Source organism: Melopsittacus undulatus, chromosome 4 (genome assembly GCF_012275295.1).
Source record: "Melopsittacus undulatus isolate bMelUnd1 chromosome 4, bMelUnd1.mat.Z, whole genome shotgun sequence".
Classification (NCBI taxonomy): domain Eukaryota; kingdom Metazoa; phylum Chordata; class Aves; order Psittaciformes; family Psittaculidae; genus Melopsittacus; species Melopsittacus undulatus.
The window spans coordinates 17,269,378-17,293,948 of record NC_047530.1 but is presented as its reverse complement, the minus strand read 5'-3'; the positions used below and the strand labels follow the sequence as shown (position 1 = coordinate 17,293,948).

Here is a 24,571-nt window from a genome sequence, read left to right as displayed (position 1 = left end):
TCTAGGAAGTAAAACACTTCCATGCAGCTTGCTTTGCTGACGGCTCTCTGTTCAAGCCAGGCAAACCTCCCCCTCTGAACACAGCACAAGCTCCAGTGAAGGTGATCCCACACCATTCTCCTAAAGCTACCTTAGAAACAAGTGTCTCAGCTCAGCACGCTATGAGAACAATCCATGGGCCAAAGCTTTTATCAAGTAATCTATACCTTTCCCTTGGAGGACACACAGTGGCAGATATTCCCATGGTCTGTAACTCCCCAGGCTGGCAACTGAGTACTACGAGAAGCTCTGGCCACCGGAGGTCTTCTGGTTCGACCCCCTCATCCAACAGGGCCATCTAGAGCCATTGCGAAGGAAAATGCCTAAATGGATTTTGAATTATCTCCAAGGAGGGAGACTCCACCACCTCTCTGTTTTTTCAGCCACCGTAGTCTCCAACTACCCTCTCAATGCAAAGCCAGAGCAAGCAGAAAACCGAGGCACTGCGCCTGGAAGAAATGCTTGATCCTCCCAGCAGAAAAGGCATCAAGTCCAGCCCCAGACTCAGCATATTCCTCAGTGTAAGCTCCTGACACTTTCCCCATGCCACGGTGGACGTTTTAATGACCATCTTCCACAGGGCAAGAGCCACAGGCTTTAATGGGGGCAACAGCAGGAGGCCAACAGCACACCGCCAATAGTTTGACTTCAGAAATGATATTCAGGATAGACTCTTGGAGCTGGGTAAGCCCAAGCACTGTCCACACACAGCTGCAACACTTCAGCACAATCATCACAGGTTCCTCCTCTACATAGAATCATAGAATGGTTTGGGTTGGAAATATCCCACAGATCCCAAAGGCCACCAAACATTCTGCAAGAAGTAACTGGGGAGTAGGGACTAAGTAAGGGACAATTCCCTGTACAGGTCTGCACCCCCAAAATATCTTCAGAGATTGTACGAAAAAAGGTGAAAACTTTTGAGTCTAAGGCACTTTTCTGGCTAACAAACTGTGTAACTGTAACACACACAGGAGATGAGGGGCACCCAAGAGGCCATCCATTGCCATAACTGAAATTAAAACAAATAATTAAAACTTGCTGGCTTGTTCTTAGTTTCATACGTATCTGTGTATATGTATATACACACACATACAATAAATAATAAAGATCAAGTGAATCTACTCCTGACAGATAGCGTTCAGAAACTTCTGCGAGACCACAGTATGTAAAGGCAAAGATTTGCATCCTCGAATAAAGCGTAAGAGATTAGCTGGCACATGAAGTTGCTAAGCCACTGACCATCTTATTTGAAAAATCATGGCAGACAGGTGAAGCTCCTGATGACTGGAAAAAGGGAAATATAACCCCCATTTTCAAGAAGGGGAAAAAGGATGATCTGGGGAACTACAGACCAGTCAGTCTCACCTCTGGGCCTGGCAAAATCTGGGAGCAGATTCTCCTGGAAGGCATGCCAGGGCACATGAAAAACAACAAGGTGCTTGGTGACAGCCAGCATGGCTTCACTAAGGGGAAATCCTGCCTGGCCAATTTGGTGGCCTTCTATGATGGGGCTATGGAACTGATGGACAGGGGTAGAGCAGTTGACGTCATCTACCTGGACTTGTGCAAAGTATTCAACACTGTCCCACATGACATCCTTGTCTCTAAATTGGAGTGTCATCAATTTGATAGGTGGACCACTCAGTGGATAAAGAACTGGCTGGATGGTCGCACTCAAGGAGTTGTGGTCAACGGTTCAATGTCCAGCTGGAGACCAGTAACGAGTGGTGTCCCTCAGAGATCGGTGTTGGGCCCAATCTTGTTTAACATCTTTGTCAGTGACATGGGCAATGGTATTGAGTGCGCCCTCAGCAAATTTGCCAATGACACCAAGCTGTGTGGTTCAGTTAATAATGCTGGAGGGAAGGAATGCCATCCAGATGGACCTTGACACGCTTGTGAGGTGGGCTGATGGCAACCTCATGAAGTTTAACCATGACAAGTACAAGGTCCTACACCTGGGTCAGAGCAACCCCAGGCACAGCTACAGGTTGGGCAAAAAGAGATTCAGAGCAGGCCTGTGGAGAAGGACTTGGGGGTGTTGGTCGATGAGAAAGTGAACATGAGCCAGCTGCAGTGTGCGCTTACAGCCCAGAAAGCCAACTGTATTCTGGGCTGCATCAAAAGGAGCGTGACCAGCAGGTCGAAGGAGGTGATCCTGCCCCTCTACTCTGCTCTCGTGAGACCTCACTTGGAGTATTGTGTGCAGTTCTGGTGTCCTCAAGATAAGAAGGACATGGAACTGTTGGAACAAGTCCAGAGGAGGGCCATGAGGATGATCAGGGGCTGGAGCACCTCCCATATGAAGACAGGCTGAGAAAGTTGGGGCTGTTCAGCCTGGAGAAGAGAAGGCTGCGTGGAGACCTCATAGCAGCCTTCCAGTATCTAAAGGGGGGCTATAAGGATGGTGGGGATGAACTCTTCATTAGGGACTGCAGTGACAGGACAAGGGGTAATGGGTTGAAACTTAAACAGGGGAAGTTTAGATTGGATATAAGGAGGAAGTTCTTTACTTGTAAGGGTGGTGAGGCACTGGAATGGGTTGCCCAGGGAAGTTGTGAATGCTCCATCCCTGGCAGTGTTCAAGACCAGGTTGGATGAAGCCTTGGGCGATATGGTTTAGTGTGAGGTGTCCCTGCCCATGGCAGGGGGGTTGGAACTCAACGATCCTAAGGTCCTTTACGACTCTATTCTATGATTCAATTCTATGATTCTATGAGATGCAAGATTACTCAGAAAAAGAAAAAAAACCCAAACAAAATAAAAGCAAGCAAACAAACAAAAAGTATCAAAAAAAAACCAAAAAAAACCAAAGCAACAAAAAAACACCCCGAACAAGCAGGAACCTTTGGGCAACATTTGGCATTAACTGTTGCAGCATGGGAATTTAAAATTGAAAAAATAATGGCCTCCTGAAGGCTGCAGCAGCTTCCTTTCTCAGGGGTCATATTGCTTTTTAACTCTCTTCCAGGCATTCTTCTCCAAGTTCATCAATTTGCTTTATCCCAGAACGCTGCAATGTCAAGGGAAATGGCAATCAGCATTTTCCCCCCCAGTTCCTCATCTAATCGTCTTCCGCTCCACGAATGTGCTGCCCACACAGCCAGCTGCCTGCCTGCGACTGCCTGCCCGTCCTGCTGGTGTGGCACAACCTCCACCTCACAATCCATCCTGCTTTGCTCATTATTTCATTTAAAGCTCATTTCTGAAGAAGGAGGTTTATTAATCAGTGGCTGTTATAGTGCAAACAACTAACCACCTTCACACACATCCTGCACCACTGGAGGACCTCCTCTATCTGCAACATTTATTTAGGCGATTACAATTCTCAACATACACAGATTTATTTTGGCTTGTTTTGGTTTGGGCTTCTTTTTTAATAGGAAACTGGTGAACTAAGTCTTTTGTTTTTAGGATTAGTAATAAAAATACCTCTTCCCTAGCACACATCTTTTCTGCCATAGTACCCTGAGAACTTCAAAACAACCCCTCAGGCAAACTGACCCCAGCCAATATTACCGTCTATTTTTAATGTACCCATGACAACCTGCAACTGGAACTACAGAACATGAAAAAAACATCAACTATTCATATCTCTTAATGAATAATCAGAATAGAAGTTTTTTATTAATTTTGCCTTTATCATTTAATGAATTTTTTAATAAAGGAAATTCCTTAAATCAAGGAAATGAGAGGCAGCAACAAGAAATAACATGTATAGCACTTCAAAGTGCTTATATGTAGTCAACCACCTCCCATGTTTTTAGTCCCGCACTGGAAAAGACCCCAGTCCACCCTGCTCTGCAGTTTTCAGTTATTGACCTGAGCACATTGGACAGATATAATAAAACATATATTCTTTTCTTCTTCTGCAAGAAAGATTATGGCCATCAACAGCTGATTTAGCTCTTCAATAAACTCTAGCTGCTGCTGGTTCATGTTCCCATCAGTTCAAACACCTATTAATTACCTTAATAGGTTAAAAGTTTTAATGTTGTTCATATTCTAATAGTAGTGCATTTAAAAAGGAAAGCACCCACCTAGGCTTCTAGATCTTTTTAGTTGTTACATATATGTGCATATATCTATAACTACATATATACTTTTTTTTTCAATTTATTGAGCTTGGCCTTCTGTGACCTTTTCACCAACATCACTGGAAAACCTTTCCCCCATTTTAATTAACACAAGGTACTCTTCCAGCCTGAGTTATTGATCTATGCTATTTTACCCTGAAGAACACCCTCTGATTTAGAAGCCCTGCACATGGATGGCCAGTGCACTTTTTCCACACGATTGAACATAAACTCTGAAAACAGAAAGATAAGACGTATTGGCTCATTATTTATTACTGTGATAGTTAAAATGGATTAAATCCAACCAGCCACAGCTGGATATGACCTATCCTTTGGTGGGTGCACCCACAGAGAGCTGGCGAAGAAATATGAAGGTTTCAGATGTGGATTTCCAACCTAGACACAAATCTAAAGAAGCAGTTCCATTTTTAGTTGGTTTTTAGATACCACTTCTGCTGCTGGCATCCCTCAATGCTACTGAAGTTGGAACTTAAGTCAACAAGTCAAGTGTGGCTTCAGATATCCCCTGCCTGACAAGGATGCTTGTATAGGAAAGCTGTGCATGGCTCATCTGGGGCTAAACTGCTCCAAGGTTTTCACACATAACACAGGGAAAGGGCTTCAAAAAGGGGCTGGATGGGAACCAGGGGCTGCAAAACCTCATGCCAACTCAATTCTGAAAGCTTCCCAAGGTGTTCAGTTCTGCTCACAGGACCTGAAGGATGCAGTTGAGGGAAGCAGGAGCCAGCTACAGCCTAATGCTGATAGGCAGCATAAGATGGAAATGGACTCCTTGCATAGCCATAGCTTGTATGGGACAACTGGTCCTCATTTCCATGCAACTCTTGCTTTAGTGACACCTGGCCTCCTTTTTAAGAACTTAATCAGGTGCAAAGCTGCCAAAAGTTGACCTCAGTGATGCTTGAGTACTAAGGAATGCCCAGACTTTGCTGGTGACAGACATTACATGAGGATGAACAGCTTTTATTTGTATCTGCAAATGGACATGAAGCAGGTATGTGGTATTGCCTGCAGGAACACATCCTGCTGAGGCTGGTGATGAAGCACAACCTACATTGCTCAATACTGACAGTAACTCCAGCAACACGACCCAGCCATCAAGCAGTCAGGAAGGCCACTGCTGGCGCAGATTCCCCATCCAATGAGGCTGGTAACTTTTGTGGTGACCTGCTAGCCAAAAACCTGAATGCCCTAATTAAGGTCACTGATGTGCTACACAGTGAGCTGCCCATGCATCTCCCAGATATGTGGAATCCTCTTTTACGAAGTGCAAAGTGGAAAGCATTTAGCAGGTAGACCATGTAATCTTTCTACTTCAGCTGTACTTCTTTTGGAAACAAAAGGGTTTCTTACGTGCTTGCTGCCTCCAGCTGGGGTTCACACTGTGCTGTAACATGGCTCCTTTGTAGAACTGCAGGTTGGAAACAACATGTTTTCTGGGCAAGCCCCCACGCTAGTTTGCACTTGTAACAGATACTGCAATTACACGAATACTTCAGCTGAAATATAGCATTCCTTGGTGGATTACTTCATTCAGTTGCATGGAACACAAGTAGGCAGAACACCCTTATTTTCTCACTGAGTAGGTGTGCAACTTCTGTATCAGATGCCTACCTATCAAAACATGTTTAAGAGATTATCTGTGAGGGTGTAATGCCATGAGGTGACAAAAACAAGCACCGTGATCAGCAGGCTGGGACAGGAGTGTGGCAGGTCCAATGAGCAGAACCTGGGCAGCCCAGTGAAAGTGTCCTTTGTACAGCACATAGCTCCCTGCAGAGTGAATTAAAAATCAGATATTACCAAATAATTTGGTTTTTCTCCTTAAAAACGATTCATAAGCCAAGGGATCTTGGTTTTGGGACACAGTGGTGGGATGGGGTCAGGAGCCCCATGTCTAGCCCTGGACAGACTCTGCAGAAGGGGGTGTGTTGCCCAGGACACAAGGGCTACTGCAATTATTTGGGTACCAAATGCATGCTTTTTTTTGCAGGTATGGGGGGAAATGGCTTTGGCCACCATTCAGTGGTTCTCGAAATCCTGAAGTCCTTAATGCTGAAAAGACTAGTCAGGAAAGAAATGACAGCTGACCTGCAAGCATGAAATGCAAAGCCTGACTGCAGCTGATTCCTCAGCTGTTACTTAAAAGCCATGTTGTTTTGCAAGGCCCAAAACCTCATACTTTCTCCTTATTGGATTAGAAACCAGGGGAAAAGCACATTATTCAAGTTCCTAAGTAAAACTGGATATTGCTAGCAACAAGCTCCCAATCCAGCACTGCTATTAGCAAGCACATAATGGTGCTCACACTGACCCCACCACCATTCTTTCCTTCGCATCAGGGTTGTCTGCTCATGTTCAAGCAGCATATAAAATAGCAATCATTGCAGCACGCCAAGAGGGCACGAGGGCACAGCTCTACAGCACAGTTACACATGGAGCATCTTACCCAAGCACCCCACATTGTGAGCCACAGACCAAGCACCTACCATGAAGCATTTCAAAGGTGACATAGAATCAATCTCTGTGACAGAAGATGCTATCTCCTAATAGATAGCATCCAACAGCAGCTCTGGTGAAATTCATTAGTTGTCCCACATACAACAAAACCGAATGCTGTGATATATTTTGTAAGCTGTCAGACCCTTTAACGGTTCCCCAGGCTACAGTTTCCACTGCTTCATAAAGCAGCAGAGAGGGATGGAGCAGCCTTCCAGGCTGTGGGAGGAGAAGGCATAAAGTACAGCACTTCAGAGACTCTGTGTATCTCCCGACCAGCAAATCCCAGTGAAGGCAGTCACCAACCCCACACAACATCAGGCGCAAGGGTCTGCACCTGTCCTGAGGCCAGGGGCCTGCGGACACTGCACAGACACTCACCTCCCAGTGTCACCTCTCCAGGTCTCCACAAACTTACCAGCTGCTGAAGTCTGGGCAGAGGAACCTGGGGAAACCTGCTCTGGTTTCCTAGCCTAAAAATGGGCTGCTGCACATCACAGGTGGGATGCAGAGCTAGACAGATGCCGCTCTAATTTCTTCCAAGTCAGAGGTGAAAAGTCTGAGAAGCCCCACCGGGAGCAGTAACTGGAATTTCCTCAAAGCCCAAGTATTTGAGAGGAGGCACTGGCACAGAGATGGGACAGTCCAAAGAAGCTGTGGCTGCCCCATGCCTGGAAGCATTCAAGACCAGGCTGGACATGGCTTTGAGCAACCTGGTCTAATGTGAGGTGCCCCTGCCCATGGGTGGGAGGGTTGGAACTAGATGATATTTAAGGTACCTTCCAGCCCAAGCCATTCTATAATTCTATGACAAGCCTCGAGGGGCAGCTGCGGGAGCATGTCGTCTGAGCCCATCCCTTCACTGGTAGAGATGCAGGCTGGGAGCAAGGATGCAGGACCAGGAAAAGGCAGCACCTAATGCTCCAGGGGCCAGCAAAGCCACAGTGAACCATGCAGCTCCTGAGTATACAGGTGGTCTGAATCACCTGTGTATCGATCTTGTACTGCCAGGATGGAGATGCTATTGCAACCTGCATCACTGGGAGGAGAGCCAGAGAGGGGTCCTGGGTCATGCTGGAGCTCCCACTACCCTCTCCAGTCCAAAACATTCAATCCCCCTGTGCCTCCACCCCCCAACCTAGCACACAACCCATGGGGCCAACGCACACCACCACACACAGTGCATTTCATTACAAACCTCCAAGTGACAAGGAGTGTTAGATATAAAGGACATCAGTCATTTACCCATCTGGTAGAAAGTCTAGCTGCTGGCAGAAAATAGGATTGTTATGGCAAGATCCACCATATGGCACCATTATGTGGAGCTTTGCAAGTGCTTTCTTCTGAGCGTGCAAGCAAGGTTTCAGCCTTTGAAGAAATGTGTATTGTTAGCCTGGATATGCAGGAGCCTCTTGAAAGAAGCTGTGGCAGATGGCACAGCTTTGTTCCCCCGGTTCGCAGGCAGCTTGTGCAGCCCCAGATATTCCCCCTTGCTGGTGCTGAGTGGCCCCACAATACAGCGATCCTCCTGGTGTGTCCTATGGGAGAACTGATGGCTCCTGAAACTCAGTAAATCCAATGGATGTTGCTTGGCAGATATCACACTACTGCATGAGCCCCAGGAACCAAACACCGCCAACCCCTGCCAGCAGGATGCACTGGTGTCGATGCAAGGAGAGCTGAATGAAATGAGAAAGTCTTGTCCCAGCCAAGGGAGCTGCAAATCAGTAAATCTTGCTGAAACATCTTGCTGTTGTTTGTGCCTCTCTGCCAGCACCTGCTCTCCCTGTGTGGCTGAGCCTGGCCAGAGCCCCAGCAGGACAGCACACAAAGAAAAGCCTTTCAGAAGGGGCTGGTGCCTGCTTGAGTGACATCCCAACAATACCCTGACAAAAACCCATTCAGCCCAGCTGGGGGGAAAGGAACGGAAAGGGAAAAGGCTCCTCTGGGAGGAAGCAGTGATCAGTCATTGACCACAGTAACAACATCTGCATCTGTCCTGAGCCAGGGAAAAGACCCTGCCTGCTGTGTACTCTGGCTGGGACAGGGTGCATCGTCCCTGCAGACCAGGGTGGAAATCAGGAATTTCTTCCAGGCTAATTGCTCCTGTTTGTGCCCAGGCAAAAATATTAACCATCCCCTACTTCCCTGTTGTTTCTTCTGAGAAACACTTACATGGCCACAGAATAAAACCCTAATTATTTACCTATTCTGTTTAACTAGTCAAAATCCAAAGTGTCCATTTAACATACAGCAGCCCATAAAACAGACACTGGGAGAGCAGTTTGAGCCTTCAGCTGACCTTGCACTCATAGCTGCTCCACGTCCCTCTGCAGCTCAGGCCCTTGTTCGCTGCCACTGGCATGAAACAATCACCAGTTTCTCACACTACGGATGTTTCCTGACTCAGACAGGCACACTTAAAAATACCCAGTGCCCAGAGAATATTTTGCAGGATGGCTCCAGAAAGAAAGACTTTTGCCCTTTGATGTATGCAGCAGGCTGTGATGTACGGAGCAGGAACATTGCTGGACTGTTGATCTCTGCAGGAAGACTGTTCACCCTGGTGACCAAACCCACCGTTGCAACATCCCCAAAGATATCACCCATCCCAGGCCTGAATCTTCCACCCTGCCACTCAAAGCTCCTAATGGGAACAAATGGGGTAGAAAAATCACCATTAAGTTGCAAGAGAAGAGCTAGAAAAGCCTCCAGATCCCCTCCAACCCCTTTGACATCCCGCAACCCAGCAGACTGAGACAACCAAGGATTTCGGAGGAAGACTTGGTCCCACAGAGCGAGAACAACCCATCCCTCTCCAGACAGTTGAGCATGACAGGCCAGGTGGCATCAGGCTCCCACAGGCGTAAAAATGAGCTCAGCACCTCCGAGTGCCTTCTCTGTCTCTCTTCCAAGTGTTACACAGTGGGTTTATACAGAAACAGTGGGACACTTTCCAAGCCATTTAACTAATGCTGAAATTTAATACCTGACACCAACAGGTTACTGGGAGCAAGAAGGAGCTGTTGTAATGGAAGGGGGATGTGGGTTCACAACTTCATTTCCCTGAATGGGAATCTGCCTTCTTGTACCCAACAGGGCAGAGCTTGGCTTCCCCCTCCCTCCCACTCAGCACTGGCTCGGGTTGAGATCTGATTGGGTTTTGGGGAGCCTGGGGGGGTTGCAGCTGCTTGCACAGCAGCACAGTGGGCACCTGCTGTCCCCCTCCCTGTACAACATCAGTCTCCAGGGAGCCAGCATGGCTCCTGCTGCCAACATGCCCTGGTGCAGCAGCTGCCTCTGAGTCTTATTCTCACCCTTGGCTAGGCAAAATCCCCTAAAATCCTGGCAGCACAATGGAGCATGCCCTGGACCTGACGGGTCCCAGGCTCTGCTGTGCTCCTGCCCTGCTGCGCACATAGCGGGTCCCTGCGGCACAGCCTCTGCAAAAAGCATCTGATTGAATTTTGGGGAGATGCTTTGAAAATACTGGGCTGAAATGAGGTACCATAGGCTTGGTGTGAGCCTCCACAGATGCCTCTTTCAGCTTGGTTAGTGACACTAAGCTGCAGCACAACATGCCCTTATACTGTGTTTGGCTAGGGCATGGGGAGAGTTTTCCATGGGATAGAATTTCCCTGTGAAAATCTGATTTGGCCAGGTTATCAGTGGAGAAAAATGCAGAGCAGAGGCAGTCACTCCACCTGAACAAACCAAATTTGGCCGGTGGCATTTTGCAGGACTGCTGTGAGAAGAGTCCTGCTGCAGGGACATCTAATCCACACCATGCTACATAAGGTGTTCCATTCTGCCAGATGTCTCACCCACTCATGGAGAAGGATGTCTGGACAAAACTGTCTCTCAAAATACAACCTGCAGCTCTCCTCTTTAAAGTGGCCTGACTCACCAAACCCATGCTGCCTGCCATCTAATGGGACATGCTATATATAACATGAGGTGTGACCAACCAGCATCGCAACTCACGGCTTCCCTTACATATCAAAGCTCCATAGAGAAACCTCATTTCACTGCTGAATCAGCTCAAACTGAAGCACCCTGGGTCCATCCAACAAACCACACCAAAATGGTTTTGCCTAGAGGAGATAAAAGTACTTTTTTGGCTTTCTTCTTTTTAATCCAAGTTTTTCAGAGTTTTGATGCCAAGGAATAAAGAAACAATATCCTGACTCTCCAAATCTTGTTTTAGTCCACATGCAAGGACTCCTGTGTAGCAGAGTGCCTAGCAAGTGAAATTACTTTGTCCCTACAGGGAACAACCTGCTTTACTGGTTTGGACACCTCTGCATCACCCTGGAGGTACACAAAGCCAGACCAGCCTCCAGCCATTGCTCTAAGAAATCAAGGCTTTCTAATGAGAAAGAGAAACCACCCCAAACTGGCAGGACTTCAGGGACGAGTAGAGCTCAAGGTTCAGTGCAGAATCACTCCCAACCTTAGCCCCTGATGCTCCCCTCATGCTAAACCTTGCTTAAAAACTTAAAACCAAGCCTGAGGAAACTAGAAAGAAGGGGGGGGAAAAAGGGGGAGGATGTGGTAAAATAAAAAGCAACTGACTTACCACCAGCTCGGTGAACATGACATCCAGCTCCTCCACCGGTGGCATGGGCAGAGCAGGCTCCATGGTCTGCAGGGCGAAGCTGCTGTCATTGCGCAGCCGGTATGTGATCTCTGGGTGGTCGCTGCTGCGAAAGCAGCAGAAGATGAAGGAGATCCCCCGACCACTCCTCTTCCTTGGGGCCATGGCCAAAATCCTCTGTGTCCCTCCCTCCTGGGCACTAGATCCTGAGAGGAAAAGAAGATAGGAGGCTTGAGCAGCCACCCTGCAGTGCTGCACTCACATCCCATGGAGGGGAGGAGGAATCAAAGCCACCCACGTGCTTGGCGTGGATAGGAAGTGGAGACACATTTACATGCCAAATATTTCTCCTCAGATTTGACTTTACAGTCCTGGCAACCTTGATGACCATGTGAATTAAAAAAATGCATTGGCTTTGCCTTGTGCCAAAGCCGGCAGCAGCAGGGGAATGTACTGCCATCCCCATGGGGAGAGGGGTCCTGGTCCCCATCACTGCTGCATGTCCCAGCAAATACTTGCCGCCATTCCTGTGCTGTGGCAGCCAAGCCAGCCCCCATCTCAAGTCTGGCCAGGGGTAGAGCAAATCTGGGAGGCTGCTGACATGAACAGCTGGATGTGCTTGGGGCCACCAGGTGCATGGTCCATGGCATGGGTGACTTAGTGCTTGAAAACCTCATATGATTTAGGATGCTCGAGCCAAAAATGGCAGCAGAGCTGAGAAAATATCCTGTATTCTCCCCCTAGCTCTTAAAGGTGTCCCTAAACATCCACCAACAACTGCCTATGGGCAGCTCTTTTTTCATGGGAAGTTTTAGTTGGCTTTAATTAGATAAATCCTCCTTCAAATTCCAGTAAACATTTATAGGGCACAATTTCAACTGATAAAAATCACACAGTGCCAGCAGCTCAGACTTTCCTATGCAGTGCTCACGTCAGGCACCGCTCACACCAGGGGTCACTTAGGTTTTTGCTGATTTCTGAAACTCAAGTTGGGAGCAAAGCTCGGAGCAGGAGATGTGTCTAACCCAACCAATAATGGAAAAGATCAGGCAAATACTGCCCCAAAACTGGGAATGTCAAATCAATGATACGAGAAGAGGGTCCCGTTTGAGGTAACAGAGAAAATCAACCAGCAAAAAAAAAAAAAAAGAAACCCCAAAAGTCTAAACATTTGTCTTATAAGGGCCACACACACACACTTTATCTCTGTGAAACAAGATGCTGGGATGTTAAGAGACAGCACAAACAGACAAGGTTAATGCAGAAATTTGAAATATGGATGACTCAGATTTATTAACAAAGCTATGAAGAGACTTAGAAAAAAGGTCAGCATTTGGAGGGAAGTGTCTGATCTCCCTGGAGCCAGCCATTACCCTCCAACTAAGGATTCATGCACCCAAACAGCCAGCTCCTGTGGCCTGTGGGGATCCAGCACTGTAGGCAGGCAGACCCAGGGCTGGACCCTGCCCCATCATTTGCATGCATGGCAAATGCTGTCCTCCCAAAACAGGGACCTTGCAGAAAACTTCAGCTCTACCCACATTACTTTAACAGATGGTCTGACTCTTGAAATTATCTTTGACGGTACGTTTTTAGCACATGGTGTAATCATCTGCTAAACCATGAACGACTGGAAACAGCTACTGGGCGTTCATGCAGGATAATCCCAGGCTGTGCAACATTATGCTCAGTCCAGAGGGTCCCCTTCCTGAAGAGACCCAAATCCGGTTTCACATTTACATCTTAGAAGCAGAAAAATGCAGCCGCTGGAGGAATTTCAGCTGCCATGAAAGCTCTCTCATCACAGCTCCCAGCAGCCAGCACCGCAGCAAATCCATTAACAGCCTGCTGGCATCCCTTCAGTCTTAGGAGGGTTTAGGGACCTGCTGGGGATTTTCTTTCCTAAAGGAGAGAGGGAAACAAAAATCTAAAGGTACACAGACCTCTGCTCCCTCTAACATGGAGGAAAAACACTGCAGGTTTGGGTTTTAAAGAGCAATCTGGAGCAGGACACAGAGCTGCTGGTGGCTGCAAGGTGCTTTGTGTCTGGTGCAGGAGCTTGGTCCTGACCTGCACGTCCTCAGCTGTGCAAGTTTCGTTGCTTGGTCATTCCCAGCCCACGCATACAGCCATGCCATGCACAGAGCAGGGCCTTATCCTGCTTCTGCAGCTGGCCTGGAGCAAACATACCCATTCTCCTCTTTTATGGGGCATTTCCCATCCCCTTTTCAACATCACAACCTGCTGCTACATACTAGCTCTGACTTGGCCTTGCAAAAGCGTACGGAAAGCTTTTCTCAGAACACCGCTTGCTATTCAGAAGTACACGATCCTGACAATGCTTACAGTGAGTTTGAATGACAGACTAAAAGGCAAGATTTTATTTTAGATTTCAAAGCAGACAGTCATGTAGCAACCAAAACAAGGTATTTTTGAGCTGCTTCCATCTCTGGAGCTATTGAGGTTCCTTATTTTCATCTATAAACAATTAAGAAAAAGAAAACAAAACAAAACAAACTACCCTATAGTGTAGGCTGAGTGGGCTGTAGGTTATCTGCAACCAACTAAAAAAGGTTAGAGAGAGAATCTTAGCTACCAGGCAGATAGTATTAAACCTCCAGACAGCTGATGAACATTCATTGACAGGATGGATCAAAACCAAACCATGGCTCCCTGGCAGGTCATTGGGAACTGCAGCCGGGGCAGACTGCATCATCAGAACAAAGTCCCGCTTTCTCCTCTCCCTCAAATCCTACAGAAATTGGTTATTCAAGGAGAAGAAACAGCCCCTGGCAACCTGGAGGCTTCCACTAAGGAGAGCAGAAGGGACCAGCTCCACACAGCATGGTATGTGTCCCGCTCCCACCTCCCATTTATACCTTTGAGTGCTAATTAGATCAATAAATTTAAGCCAGATTGTGATCTAATGGTGCCTTCTGGCCTTTAGTATTGAGTGAGCCAGAATAAATTAAGTTTAATTGCCCCTGTATATATAGAGCCAGGGAAGACAGTACAGGAATGGTCATTGAGGGAGCTTCTAGCCAAACCCCAGATCTCAAGGCAGGACTGATGGGCCTGAATCATTCCCAAACAACTTTGTTTTCACAGAAACAAGGGTGGAAATGTGTGACAGGCTAAGCCTGGAAGCCCTGGAAGAGAGAAGAGGATGAGCATTCCACGAGGACTGACTGCGGTTGCCACACAGGACAGAGGCCATGGGCTCCAGCTCAGCAATGCTTGAGAGACAAGTTTTGTTGTTTTCCCCAGCCTTAAAAAAAAGCATCAAGCCTACATTGCCCTGAGCAGTGCTTAAATGAGATCAGTCATTATGAGAAAATTGGACCCCAGTGTTGCTTCTGCCTTTGCTTTAAGGAAAGGAGAGCAGCAATTACTGCTTGCATATTCAACAGCCTCCTCAGCAAGCTAAATCAGCCCACATGGAGCAACATGCTGCCAAAGCCTGTCTGTGACCCATGCCCCAACAAGCTGGTTTAAAGCCAGCACCAGTATTGCAGCATTGTGGTCTGCAGCCTAAAAATACGCAGCAAGGGTACAACCACATGCAAAGGAGTGTGCACGCTCCCTTCACACCTGCCTCCAAACCCATCCAGAAGCTAAGAGCTAAATCCTCAAATATGAATATTAGCATGTCGTTTTTCTGGCTCTTCTCTCATCCCCTCCCAAAACAAGGATGCAAAATCCTGAGTGAGCTCTTTCTCAATGGAGAGCTTTATTTCAGTGCATTGCACAAGGAGAAAATATTTCTGTGCAAGTGCAGTAATGCTCACTGACGTCTCTGCCAAGCCCTGACCAATTCAGGCATCTTGGACCACGCCAAGCTTTGCCTCCCCCAACCCTTCAGCGTTTCGGTACAGCCTGGGATGCTCTTGGTGGATGGAAATTTTCTGACTCTCTTCCACCACTGCAAAGTGACCTCTTTGGTGGCTAGAGGCTGGAAGGTGAGTGGCCTCAGCAGGCAGTTTTGGAACACACCATCACCCCACCAAGTTCAAGCCCCAGGTGGCCTGGACCACTTTCTACAGCACATAGAAGGCAGAAACTGGACATCCCACACATGCACACTACACTTGTTCCATCCCACCATGGAGCAATGGTGCACCCTCCCTCATTGCTTCTCCTCACATAGATAACATACAACTCAGGATGCAATTCTGGGGTACCTGTCAAACCTATTAAATACCTTGCATCCTTTTTTTAAACAAACAATTCTAGATTATTTTCATCTTACTGTAAATCACTTTGAGAGCTCCACAGCAATAAAAACTAGACACTCCCACAGCATTTTTCAGATCAACTGTACATTTGAGGCATTCCTTGAGAAGCATCAAAGCCTTCCCTGGGCATGGTTTGATTTTTCAACTTACGGACCCAAGACAGCTGGCAATCTCCTTGGCTCTGCTCACTAACCTGACCTCTTCTCAGGTTTGGTCCTGACCATGAGCCCCCTGAAATGTGTGGACAGTGTTCTGCCCGCAAGCGGCAGCATTTGGGCTCACCCCTCTCAAGAGCAACAAGCGCTGCTCTGTTTCATTCTGCACCAAAGGTGGTGCAAAGAAACATGTTTTAATGAGAGGGACCCAAGCATTATTTAATTTAAAAAATATAAGCTTTGAAATTGAGCCTTTGTGTGGATGAAAAGCTCAGAAATAGGATTCCTTTTCCTCCAAAAAAGAAGTGTGGAGGACCTGAGCCCACAACCAGCACCTCCAGCATGGCTCCCACGCTGAGCATGGTGCCAGCATCCCCAGCATGGGTGTCCCTGTTTAAAGCAACCAGGATGATTTTTTGGTTGCAAGCTTCAGTGCCAATTTCCAAAAACCCCTTCTCCAGCATAAAGCTGTTTGCAGGCACAGGCTGCACAGGAGGGGAATGTCTGTGTTTAGTGGAAATCCGTGCATATTGGCAGGAGGGGGACAAAGCCCAAAACATTCTGCTAAAAGGCATGTGACAATTGCTTTTTCCTCCTCCTTCCACCTGTGACAAGCAGCCAGGAAAGTGGATGGTGCAGCAAAACCAGCTGCTAGGAGGAGCCTGACTCACCACTAAATCACAAAACCCATAATTCTCAGTGTAAGCAAATCTCAGAGACTTGGGTCTCACATATTTATAAATATCCCTGCCAAATCCTGAATTACGCCCAATCCTCTCACTTCCCAGAAGCCCTGTTATACTCCTTGAACCCAACAAAGATAATTTTGCATCTGCAAACCATGCCTGGGCTGCCTGGCACCTGAAGGCCACCAGCATATCACCCCTTATGCTGGGAGGAGCTGGATGCAGTCACAGGCTCACAGCTTGCTCCCTGAAAACCCCATCTGCCACCGTTGTGAAAAACTCAACACTCACCTAAAATGCATCGCCTCCTCTTTGTGTTCTTCCCTTTCATTGTGGCACTTGTCACAACCCCAAGCATACATCTGGGCCTGCTGTCTCACAAGAAAACATTTTGCTCTGCTCAAGGGCAGATAAGCTTCAGAGGCTTGATGGTGAAATTCAGAGTGCAGCAAGAAAAATCAAACCAGTTTATTCTTAGAGCCAGTAAACACTTGTATGCTCACCAGTGAGGAGAAAAAAAAAAGTAGTTTCACAAATTTGTAACACACCAAGAAAAGCCCTACTTGTTGCATGCATCTGCTGCAATCAGCCGAAGTGCCAGAAGATACATTTTTGTGCGTGCCTGCATTGGGCTCCCATCCGGAGGTGTTGATGATGCTACACAGGGAAGAGAGCAGTGTGGTGAAGGTAGATGCAAGAATATCAATATCCCAACTTGCAAGCAGTTTCTCCAGGGCACAAGTGAGCTCCCAAACAAGGGAAGCACATGCACTGTTGACTCTGCAATCCAGTTTTTGAGGGGAAGAGCGTGGTGCACAGCAGGATGAGATGGGATATGTCTTAACTCTCTCCAACTGAAATTGATCCTCGGAGCAGTGCTGCTTAGTTTGGCAAGCCAGCAAAAACCCAGCAGGGGAGGGCTGCTGGTGTGTTGCAGGACCATGTCCGCCCCAGGGCATGGAAATAAGCCCAGGTACAAAGAGAAGATGCTGAGGGCTTGCAGCATCCATCCTCCCCACTGGGAGCTGCTCTGGGGATTCACACACAGCCCGTTACCCCCATGTGGTTGCACAGACCAGCACAGCTCAGTGCACAGATGAATCCAACCATAGAAGATGCTGCTAGAGGATTAAAAAGCAAACCTTGCTGCAAGTCTCCCAGTTAGCTAGACAGTAACACTGAAGAAGGTCACAAGTTCTCCACTACAAGGGTAAACTTAATCGGTGATGAGCTCAGTACAGGCAACAGATCTTCTAAACGACTACAGACAGCTTCTTACAGGAGCTCCAGCAGATCAGCTCGGGCAAATACCATTTATTTCAGGAACAAGGACAAGTGTGGAACCACAGAAAAGACCCAGTTTGAGAACCTATATAAATATATATATATTTCTTAATACTCACTAGGGTGCTAAACGACCCAATTCTACAAACACACACGTGCCTTTTTCCAGCAGCAGGGTGGATTTGTGGCCCTTCTTTTGCAAAAGCAAACCAAAGAGTGGGGTGGTTTGGCAGTGGGAAGAAGAAAGTTTTCAAGTCACATATTGCTCCCTTAAATGCCCCAAATAATTCATACCCTGAAACCCAGGCACAACACTTGTCAGGGATGTGTTAAGTCAAAGAGACATCCCAAGGAAGCAGAGGGAGGTGGAGGTGGCTGAAGGCTCTCCAGAAAGGATGCTGGAGCATCCCCCTGCCCTAGACAGGCTTCAGAAGTCAGCCCAGAAAAACACAGCAGAAAAGAGAGGCGGTGCAGGGGAGCATCCCTCCTGGTGCTCCCATCACCCTGCTCTTGTTTTGGGGAGGCAGCTCCTGGTGCTGCATTGTGGTGGGGCTCAAAGAGGTAGAGATGGCCCTTTCAGAGCTGAGGTCAAGCACAGGGAGTGATCAGCACAAACAGGAGGCTCTCTTGAAAACCTGCAGCCTTGCAGAGAAGACCCTCACAAAAACTGTCCTTTGCTGTTTGAACCTCGTCTCTCAGGGGCCTTTCAGGTGCCCAAGCTGGGTGATGCCAGGCCTTGGCCAGGCAGCCCTCAAGGCTGAAAAAAGTCAAGAGAGACATGCAAGACCCTCGGGCAGCTCAGGGGACTCTTACAGACTCATTGAGCATCCCAAGGCAAGCATTCTCCTCTATCCCAGCTCCATGTTCATCACCCAGCACAAGCGCAGGACAACACCCAGCCCAACTCAATTTCCATTGCTTGTTTTGGCCGCAGCAGGAGGAAAATGCTCACACAAGGCACAAAATACCTCCAGGAGGCTGATAATACCGAGCTGTGAAGCCCACCCCACCACATCTTACATACAATTAGCCAGAAAAAGCAGCTTCAGTGATCAGAAACCTCCCAAAATGTCAGGCACTGGGACCACCTCCCAGCCTCTCCACTGGAAGTAGATCTCCCCTCTCAGTATTTCCCTCTCCATCTGAAATTATGTGGATTTAAGTCCCTGCATTTTCAAGATCGCTCCCAGCTCCAGAGATCACTCCCAGCATTGACTACTCCCTCTGACAATGTAAATTTTGTCAATAAAAGCTCAACAACCTGGGAAGCAGGGAGAGAGGATCCCTATTCCCACTGGAAGAGGATATTTGTTTGCCAATTAGCCTTTTCCTGGAGAACAATAGCTCATTAAAAACCTTCTTTTATTTTAATTTCCCCATTTTTCCTTCCACCCCCTTCCCCCAGCCTCAAGCCCTGCTCCTCCAATGAATATTTGGGCCGTGACTTTGATTTATCGTATGCAAAGCCTCACTGCTGAGCTTTCCATTTCACTGCTCCCTATTTCAGCAGTAATCCCCAGGGTGAGACAGGCTCTTCAAGTGTAAAACCAAGGGGGAAGGCAGGCAGGTTTTTCCTCTTGTAAAATCTCTTAATCTGGCTTCACAAACTGGAGTTTCCAAGTTGCTCAGCAGCAGACGCTTCCAGTCTATCAGCACAGCCATGTCTGCTGTGGGGCCACCATCACAGCAAGGCAATGAGAAGCTATCAGCTGAGTCCCAGTGGGCTAGTTTTGGGTTGTGCTTGGAGATTTTTAGGATTATCCATGCTTAAGGTGAGGCTACTGGAACCACTGGTGTTCGTGCAGCTTGTGGTCTGTTGCAAGCTGGGTTTTTTCTCTTTCAAAATGGAAACTGGGCAGAGGCTGCTGTAAATAGGAGTCATTCCTAACAGGGACCCTGACAGGTAGATGTCATTAAACTTCAGGATATCATTAAACTTGTAGTCCACAACTGCCCAAAGCAAACAAAACACATCTGTCAGATCTCTCAGCTGGCCTACTCATCTGCAATGCTGATTCCCTGCTAAGAATTTTATATCCTGACACTAATCCAGAGTGATTTCTCCCTCTAAAGTATAAACCTGGAGTTGAGAACTCCTTGATAAATAGGTCTGACAGCAGAAATGGCCTGCTGGCCACTTTCCTTACAGTACAACACCAATACTTCCCCATGCTTCAGCAGATGAACACTGAAAAACAATACATACGAGCTTGCATCAGGCACAGCGTGATCCCAACAGCTCCAATGTGATGAGTGCTCCCACCCAGTCTGGGAAAAAGCAGCAATTTTTATCACATTACATAAAAAGTCTGTTCGCATTTAAACATGATAAAGAAAAGAGGCGAGCACAGCAAGTGAGTTTAATTGGAAGGCTTGCCTATATTTCTGCTACGTATTATACATGTAACGTACATATGATACATATATTGCTTATATTACTGCAAGGTACAAGCTACACAATGCGGCTTATGGCAGAAGGCCCACCTTGACCGGGACAGAGCTGCACCACCCTGTGCCACAGAGAAAAGGGACTCAGGCTTCCCAGAAGAGCTGCTCAAACCCACCAGCTGCAATTCAGAGGACCCAGCTTAATTGGGCTAAATTTTAATTGCCTAACTATCCTGCCTTCCACTGATGGCAGGGAGCAAGAAAGGGCTAAACTCCAGAGTCAGCCAACTTATTGCTGCTAGGATGGACCAAAGGTAGGTCCCAAGGGGATGCATTTAAAAATCGATAGAGGCTATTTTAATGCTTAATCCAGGAAAGTATCAACATCAGCAGCATCAATACAAAACAAATTTAAAAACACACTGAGTACACGCACAGGGTTTTTATTTTTTCTTCTGTGCAATGATTTAACCAAATCTGTTTTCCCCAGACACTCCAAAGTCTAAACAGGGCATATGTAACATCCCCAATGCTTCAGGCATCCTGCCTGCCTCCGTCTCTATATGCCACTTAAAAAAATCAGCCTCTCCATCCCTCCTGCAGCAAAGTGAGGAAACCGCCCCTTGAAAGTTCAACATGGCAGTGACAGTGGTCACCTCCTGACCAGGGCTACATATAGAAGTGGATTTCTCTTTGCAGGTTTTCACACTGCACATGCTCTAAATTACAATATAAACTTCCCATCCCTGTAGATGTTTACATAATGATCCCCCTTTTCATGAAAAACAAAAATCCAACAAAAAAAACCCAAACCAACCAAACAAACAAAAAACCAAAACAGCCTTGCAACTGCAAAGAAGTACTTGAAAAAATGACCCAAGGGTACCCTGAGCAGCTCAAGATACCCTGAAATAAGTTAACTGTGTCTGAATTTTTTAATTGAATTCCATCTACTGCAGGAACGCAGTCTGGGTGTTCACATAGTGGGGACTACTCACAGTCTGTATGCACCCACAAGCACAGGCATACTTTCCTAGCAGCAACCACAGGCACAACACAGGCTCAGAAAGCCACAATGTCACCGGTTGCTCTTGGAGTACAACACTGTGCTCTTCAGTCATCAGTATGCCAGCTCCCTTCTGCACACCCACTGTCAGTTCTATCAGTTTCCTGAGTCTTTAAACCAGTTCTCAAGGTTCCTGGCCCTTTCCAAGCTGTGCTGGTTTTGGCTGCGGTAGAGTTAATTTTCTTCATAGTAATAGTATGGGTCTGTGGTTTGGATCTGTGCTGGAAACAGTGCTGGTAACGTGGGGATGGTTTCTTTATTGCTGAGTGGTGGTAGGACCTTGCAGAGGTCTTTACATCTGCCACCTGGGCAAGGCTTCATCATACTGCAGGTGATCAGCACCTTCCTGACATTCCTTCAAAGCTCAGCTCCTTTCCTGGCTTCAGGGCAAAGTATTGACTGACATCAGGTCTGCTCAGCTCTCCAGTGAGAAAGTGCTTCCCCAGCACCCAAAACCACACCCCTATTCCTTTAGCAGCTTTGAAGCTGAAACAGCTCTACCAGCGCAAGTGCCAATAGGAGCCACTCACAGCTGCATCTTTCCACTAACAAGCTCACCATATCTTTCAACACGGCCCAGACAATGCTACTGATAATGATGTGGAGCCCAGCAGGTCTAACCTAGTTTGAAACCCAGTGAGCTGAGTGTTAATTCCTTGATTCATGCTTCCTCATGTCCATGCTACAACTCTCAAGCTGGCCAACCAAGTCTTCAAGCAGGATAAGCCATATTCATCAGGCTCCTGAAATGGCTAGCAGAGCCCTTAAAACAGAAAAGTAAAGCCACTGTCTCAGGGGCTGCAACAACATAAGAGCATCTCTGCTGAGCCACCCAAAGATATCATTGCTCTGCACTTTGCTGTGAGAGGGTTGCCACAAGAAGGGGCTGGGTAAGGCTGTTTTCTGCTTAGCAGACACAAGCACTTCCACCTCAATCCTCCCCAGGATGGAACGAGAACATCCTGAACCTCCATGGTCCAGAACCCCTCCCTACAATGGAGAGCCTGCAGGTTTGCTGCCCAGCCACTGTCCTAAACCTTGAAAAACATTTTTCTCTGTGTCTAACTCCAGTAGCCAATTGCTTCATATTAACACTGCAGTCTGGATGCCCTAAACACATGTTAATGAAACATCTCAAAAGAGAAAGTGACCCTGAGATCATACACAATCTCATGACTGTTCACAGGGGAAGGAAATTAAATGGTTTATACATAGGTGATCTTCACAACATTTTCCAGCAGAAGACATGTACCATTGCAGCAGAAGCTTGAAGAAGCTACAAACTGGATTTAGGTACCTGAAAACTCCAGATTCACTCCACTACCATAAAAGATGCCACAGGAAAACACACTGGAATATCTTCCCTCATGGACAAAAACTTTTCAAAACCCCATTAATGCAGGTTTTTAGAGGCTGACAAGAGCTACCCACCCCCATCAACTGCAACACGAGCTGAGAGAACAGGAGAAAGGGAGAAAAATCATGTTCCAGGCAATCACAGGCATTTTTTGCCCAGTTGAGTGCCTTGTGGGGCAAGCAACCCATGCATCAACAGGAGCACTTGAAGCATGCCAGCACTCTATAAATTCACTTTCAGTAGATTTACCAACACGTCATATGGAAAAGGAATGCGTGCTATGCAAATCCAGCCCCAGACTGCTCCCTCTCTAATCTAGCTTTAGATTCAAGTGCTTATTACCATGGCGTCTAATCAGGTAATGCGTAATAGACAGGTTTAGTCTGGGCTCCCAGTAATTCAGCTGCGTTCTACTAGGGAAAGAGAAGGGAGAAAAAAACTCAAACAACCCAACACAGCAAAGAATTCAAGCTCTGCTGGAAAGCAGAGAACAAAAACCAGGCATGGAAAAAAGTATTGACACCTACCAGTAAAAGCCAGGCAGATATGCAAACATTTGGCAGCTCACCAAGAACACAGTGAATGTTAAGTCCTGTCTGCACCCTGTCATATCCCTGCAGGGAAGTAGGTGGCTGTCTTTCAGGGTCTCTTCCTTCCCACTTGTGAGACATAAGGTGATGCAACTATAAACTCATGCAGGACCCAGCTACCAGCAGCTACCTCCCAGAAGCACTGAGCACAGCTTGTAACAACATAACCTCCAGACTACCTTATGGATGCTCTGAGCACCCATGCCAGGGCCTCCAGAGCCTATAACATATGCCAGCCAGGGTCTGTTTGCTGGGGAGAAAGAGATTCCCTTACTGCACCAGTCTGCAGCAGGATACAGAGACCATGGGAATGTCATTCCCGGAAGCCACCACCTCCCTGTTTGCTGGCACCATCATGGCCAAGTTCTTCTCTGCCCTTACCTGCACCAGGTAAGGTGATTTGTTTCACTTCTCTGTCTGTCAAATACAGTTGGTCTGTCCAAGCCATACGTCATGCCTTGTACCTCCAGGACACAACCCAGATGCCAAATTCTTACCTTCACCATGCAGCTACAATTCAGCCACTGTGCACTAGAAATGATCCAGAGGCAGGGACCCACCACTCAGGTTTGACAGGTTCTCCTCTCCATCTGCTTCTTCAACACCATCATCAGCTCCCACCTTCAGAATGCTGAATCCCACCAGCCTCCCCTGCTCCATACCATTTGTCCACAATGCCGAATGTTATGCACACTTGCAACCAGCTCCATCAAAGGGTCAAGACATGCACATGTTGCTACCAGCCTCTGAAGACCCTGCGAGACTGTGTTGACTCCGCTGCACCACAGAAACTATACTTGGTGGCGTAAGCAGCGCTGGGAAGACCATGCTAAGAAAGAAGAGATTTTCCTCTGTGAACCTAAGTAATAAAAGACATATTTATATTACAGCTGCAGGACAAATTTACACTTTTAGACATTTCTGTGATCAGAGAATTCACATAGGCAAGCATATTATCCCACACACACATCTCCGCAACACCTAAATGTCTGTGCAGAGTCCTGCAGCGTGGGCTCTCTAGTGTCTTGTAATGGGGTAAATCCAACTAAAGCACTCTTTATGGCATAGATGTTCATAACATTTGTGTGTATTCCCTAGTGTCTAGTACAAACTGAGTTTTCATTGCATCCTTTCCCTTAATAAAAAACCTCCACAACACATTTCTAACCTGATGCCTGCTTTGGCAAAACTTGCAGCAGCTTCACGGATTTGAGATGAAAATAAATCTGGAAGAGACAACAAAACCAACCAACGGACTTGATGAATTGTCATTGACAGGGGATGAGGAGCAGATGGACAGACCAACTTTAGAGCTCCCTTTCATTAGGAAACTAAGCTAAAAATCACAGGTTAACTTGCAATGATGCATATTTTTACTGAGGAAACTAAGGTGGCTGATATTCTGCCTCTCTCAGGCACATGTGCTCTATGTTTCATCATTTACTGAGTAAATATGCAAATGCTCTGAAAGAAAGAAAACAAACCCAAAGAAACCAGAGGTTGCAGCTCCCAGTGTTTTCATAAGCCTGTTCAAAGACCAAGCCAGATTTACCAGCACCTACATTGCTGCCTGGC

General features: G+C 47.1%; 1 protein-coding gene across 3 annotated transcripts in view; it reads right to left on the bottom strand.

Annotated features, from left to right (window-relative positions):
- DAAM1 (dishevelled associated activator of morphogenesis 1) overlaps window positions 1-24,571 on the bottom strand; it is a 97,873-nt gene that overhangs the window by 48,115 nt on the left and 25,187 nt on the right. For all 3 annotated transcript variants that reach the window (XM_031049342.2, XM_031049343.2, XM_031049344.2), the window contains exon 3: window positions 11,218-11,441. In XM_031049342.2, coding sequence (XP_030905202.1) covers window positions 11,218-11,400 — 183 coding nt within the window. In that variant the 5' untranslated portion in view covers window positions 11,401-11,441. The remainder of the gene's footprint in view (window positions 1-11,217; window positions 11,442-24,571) is intronic.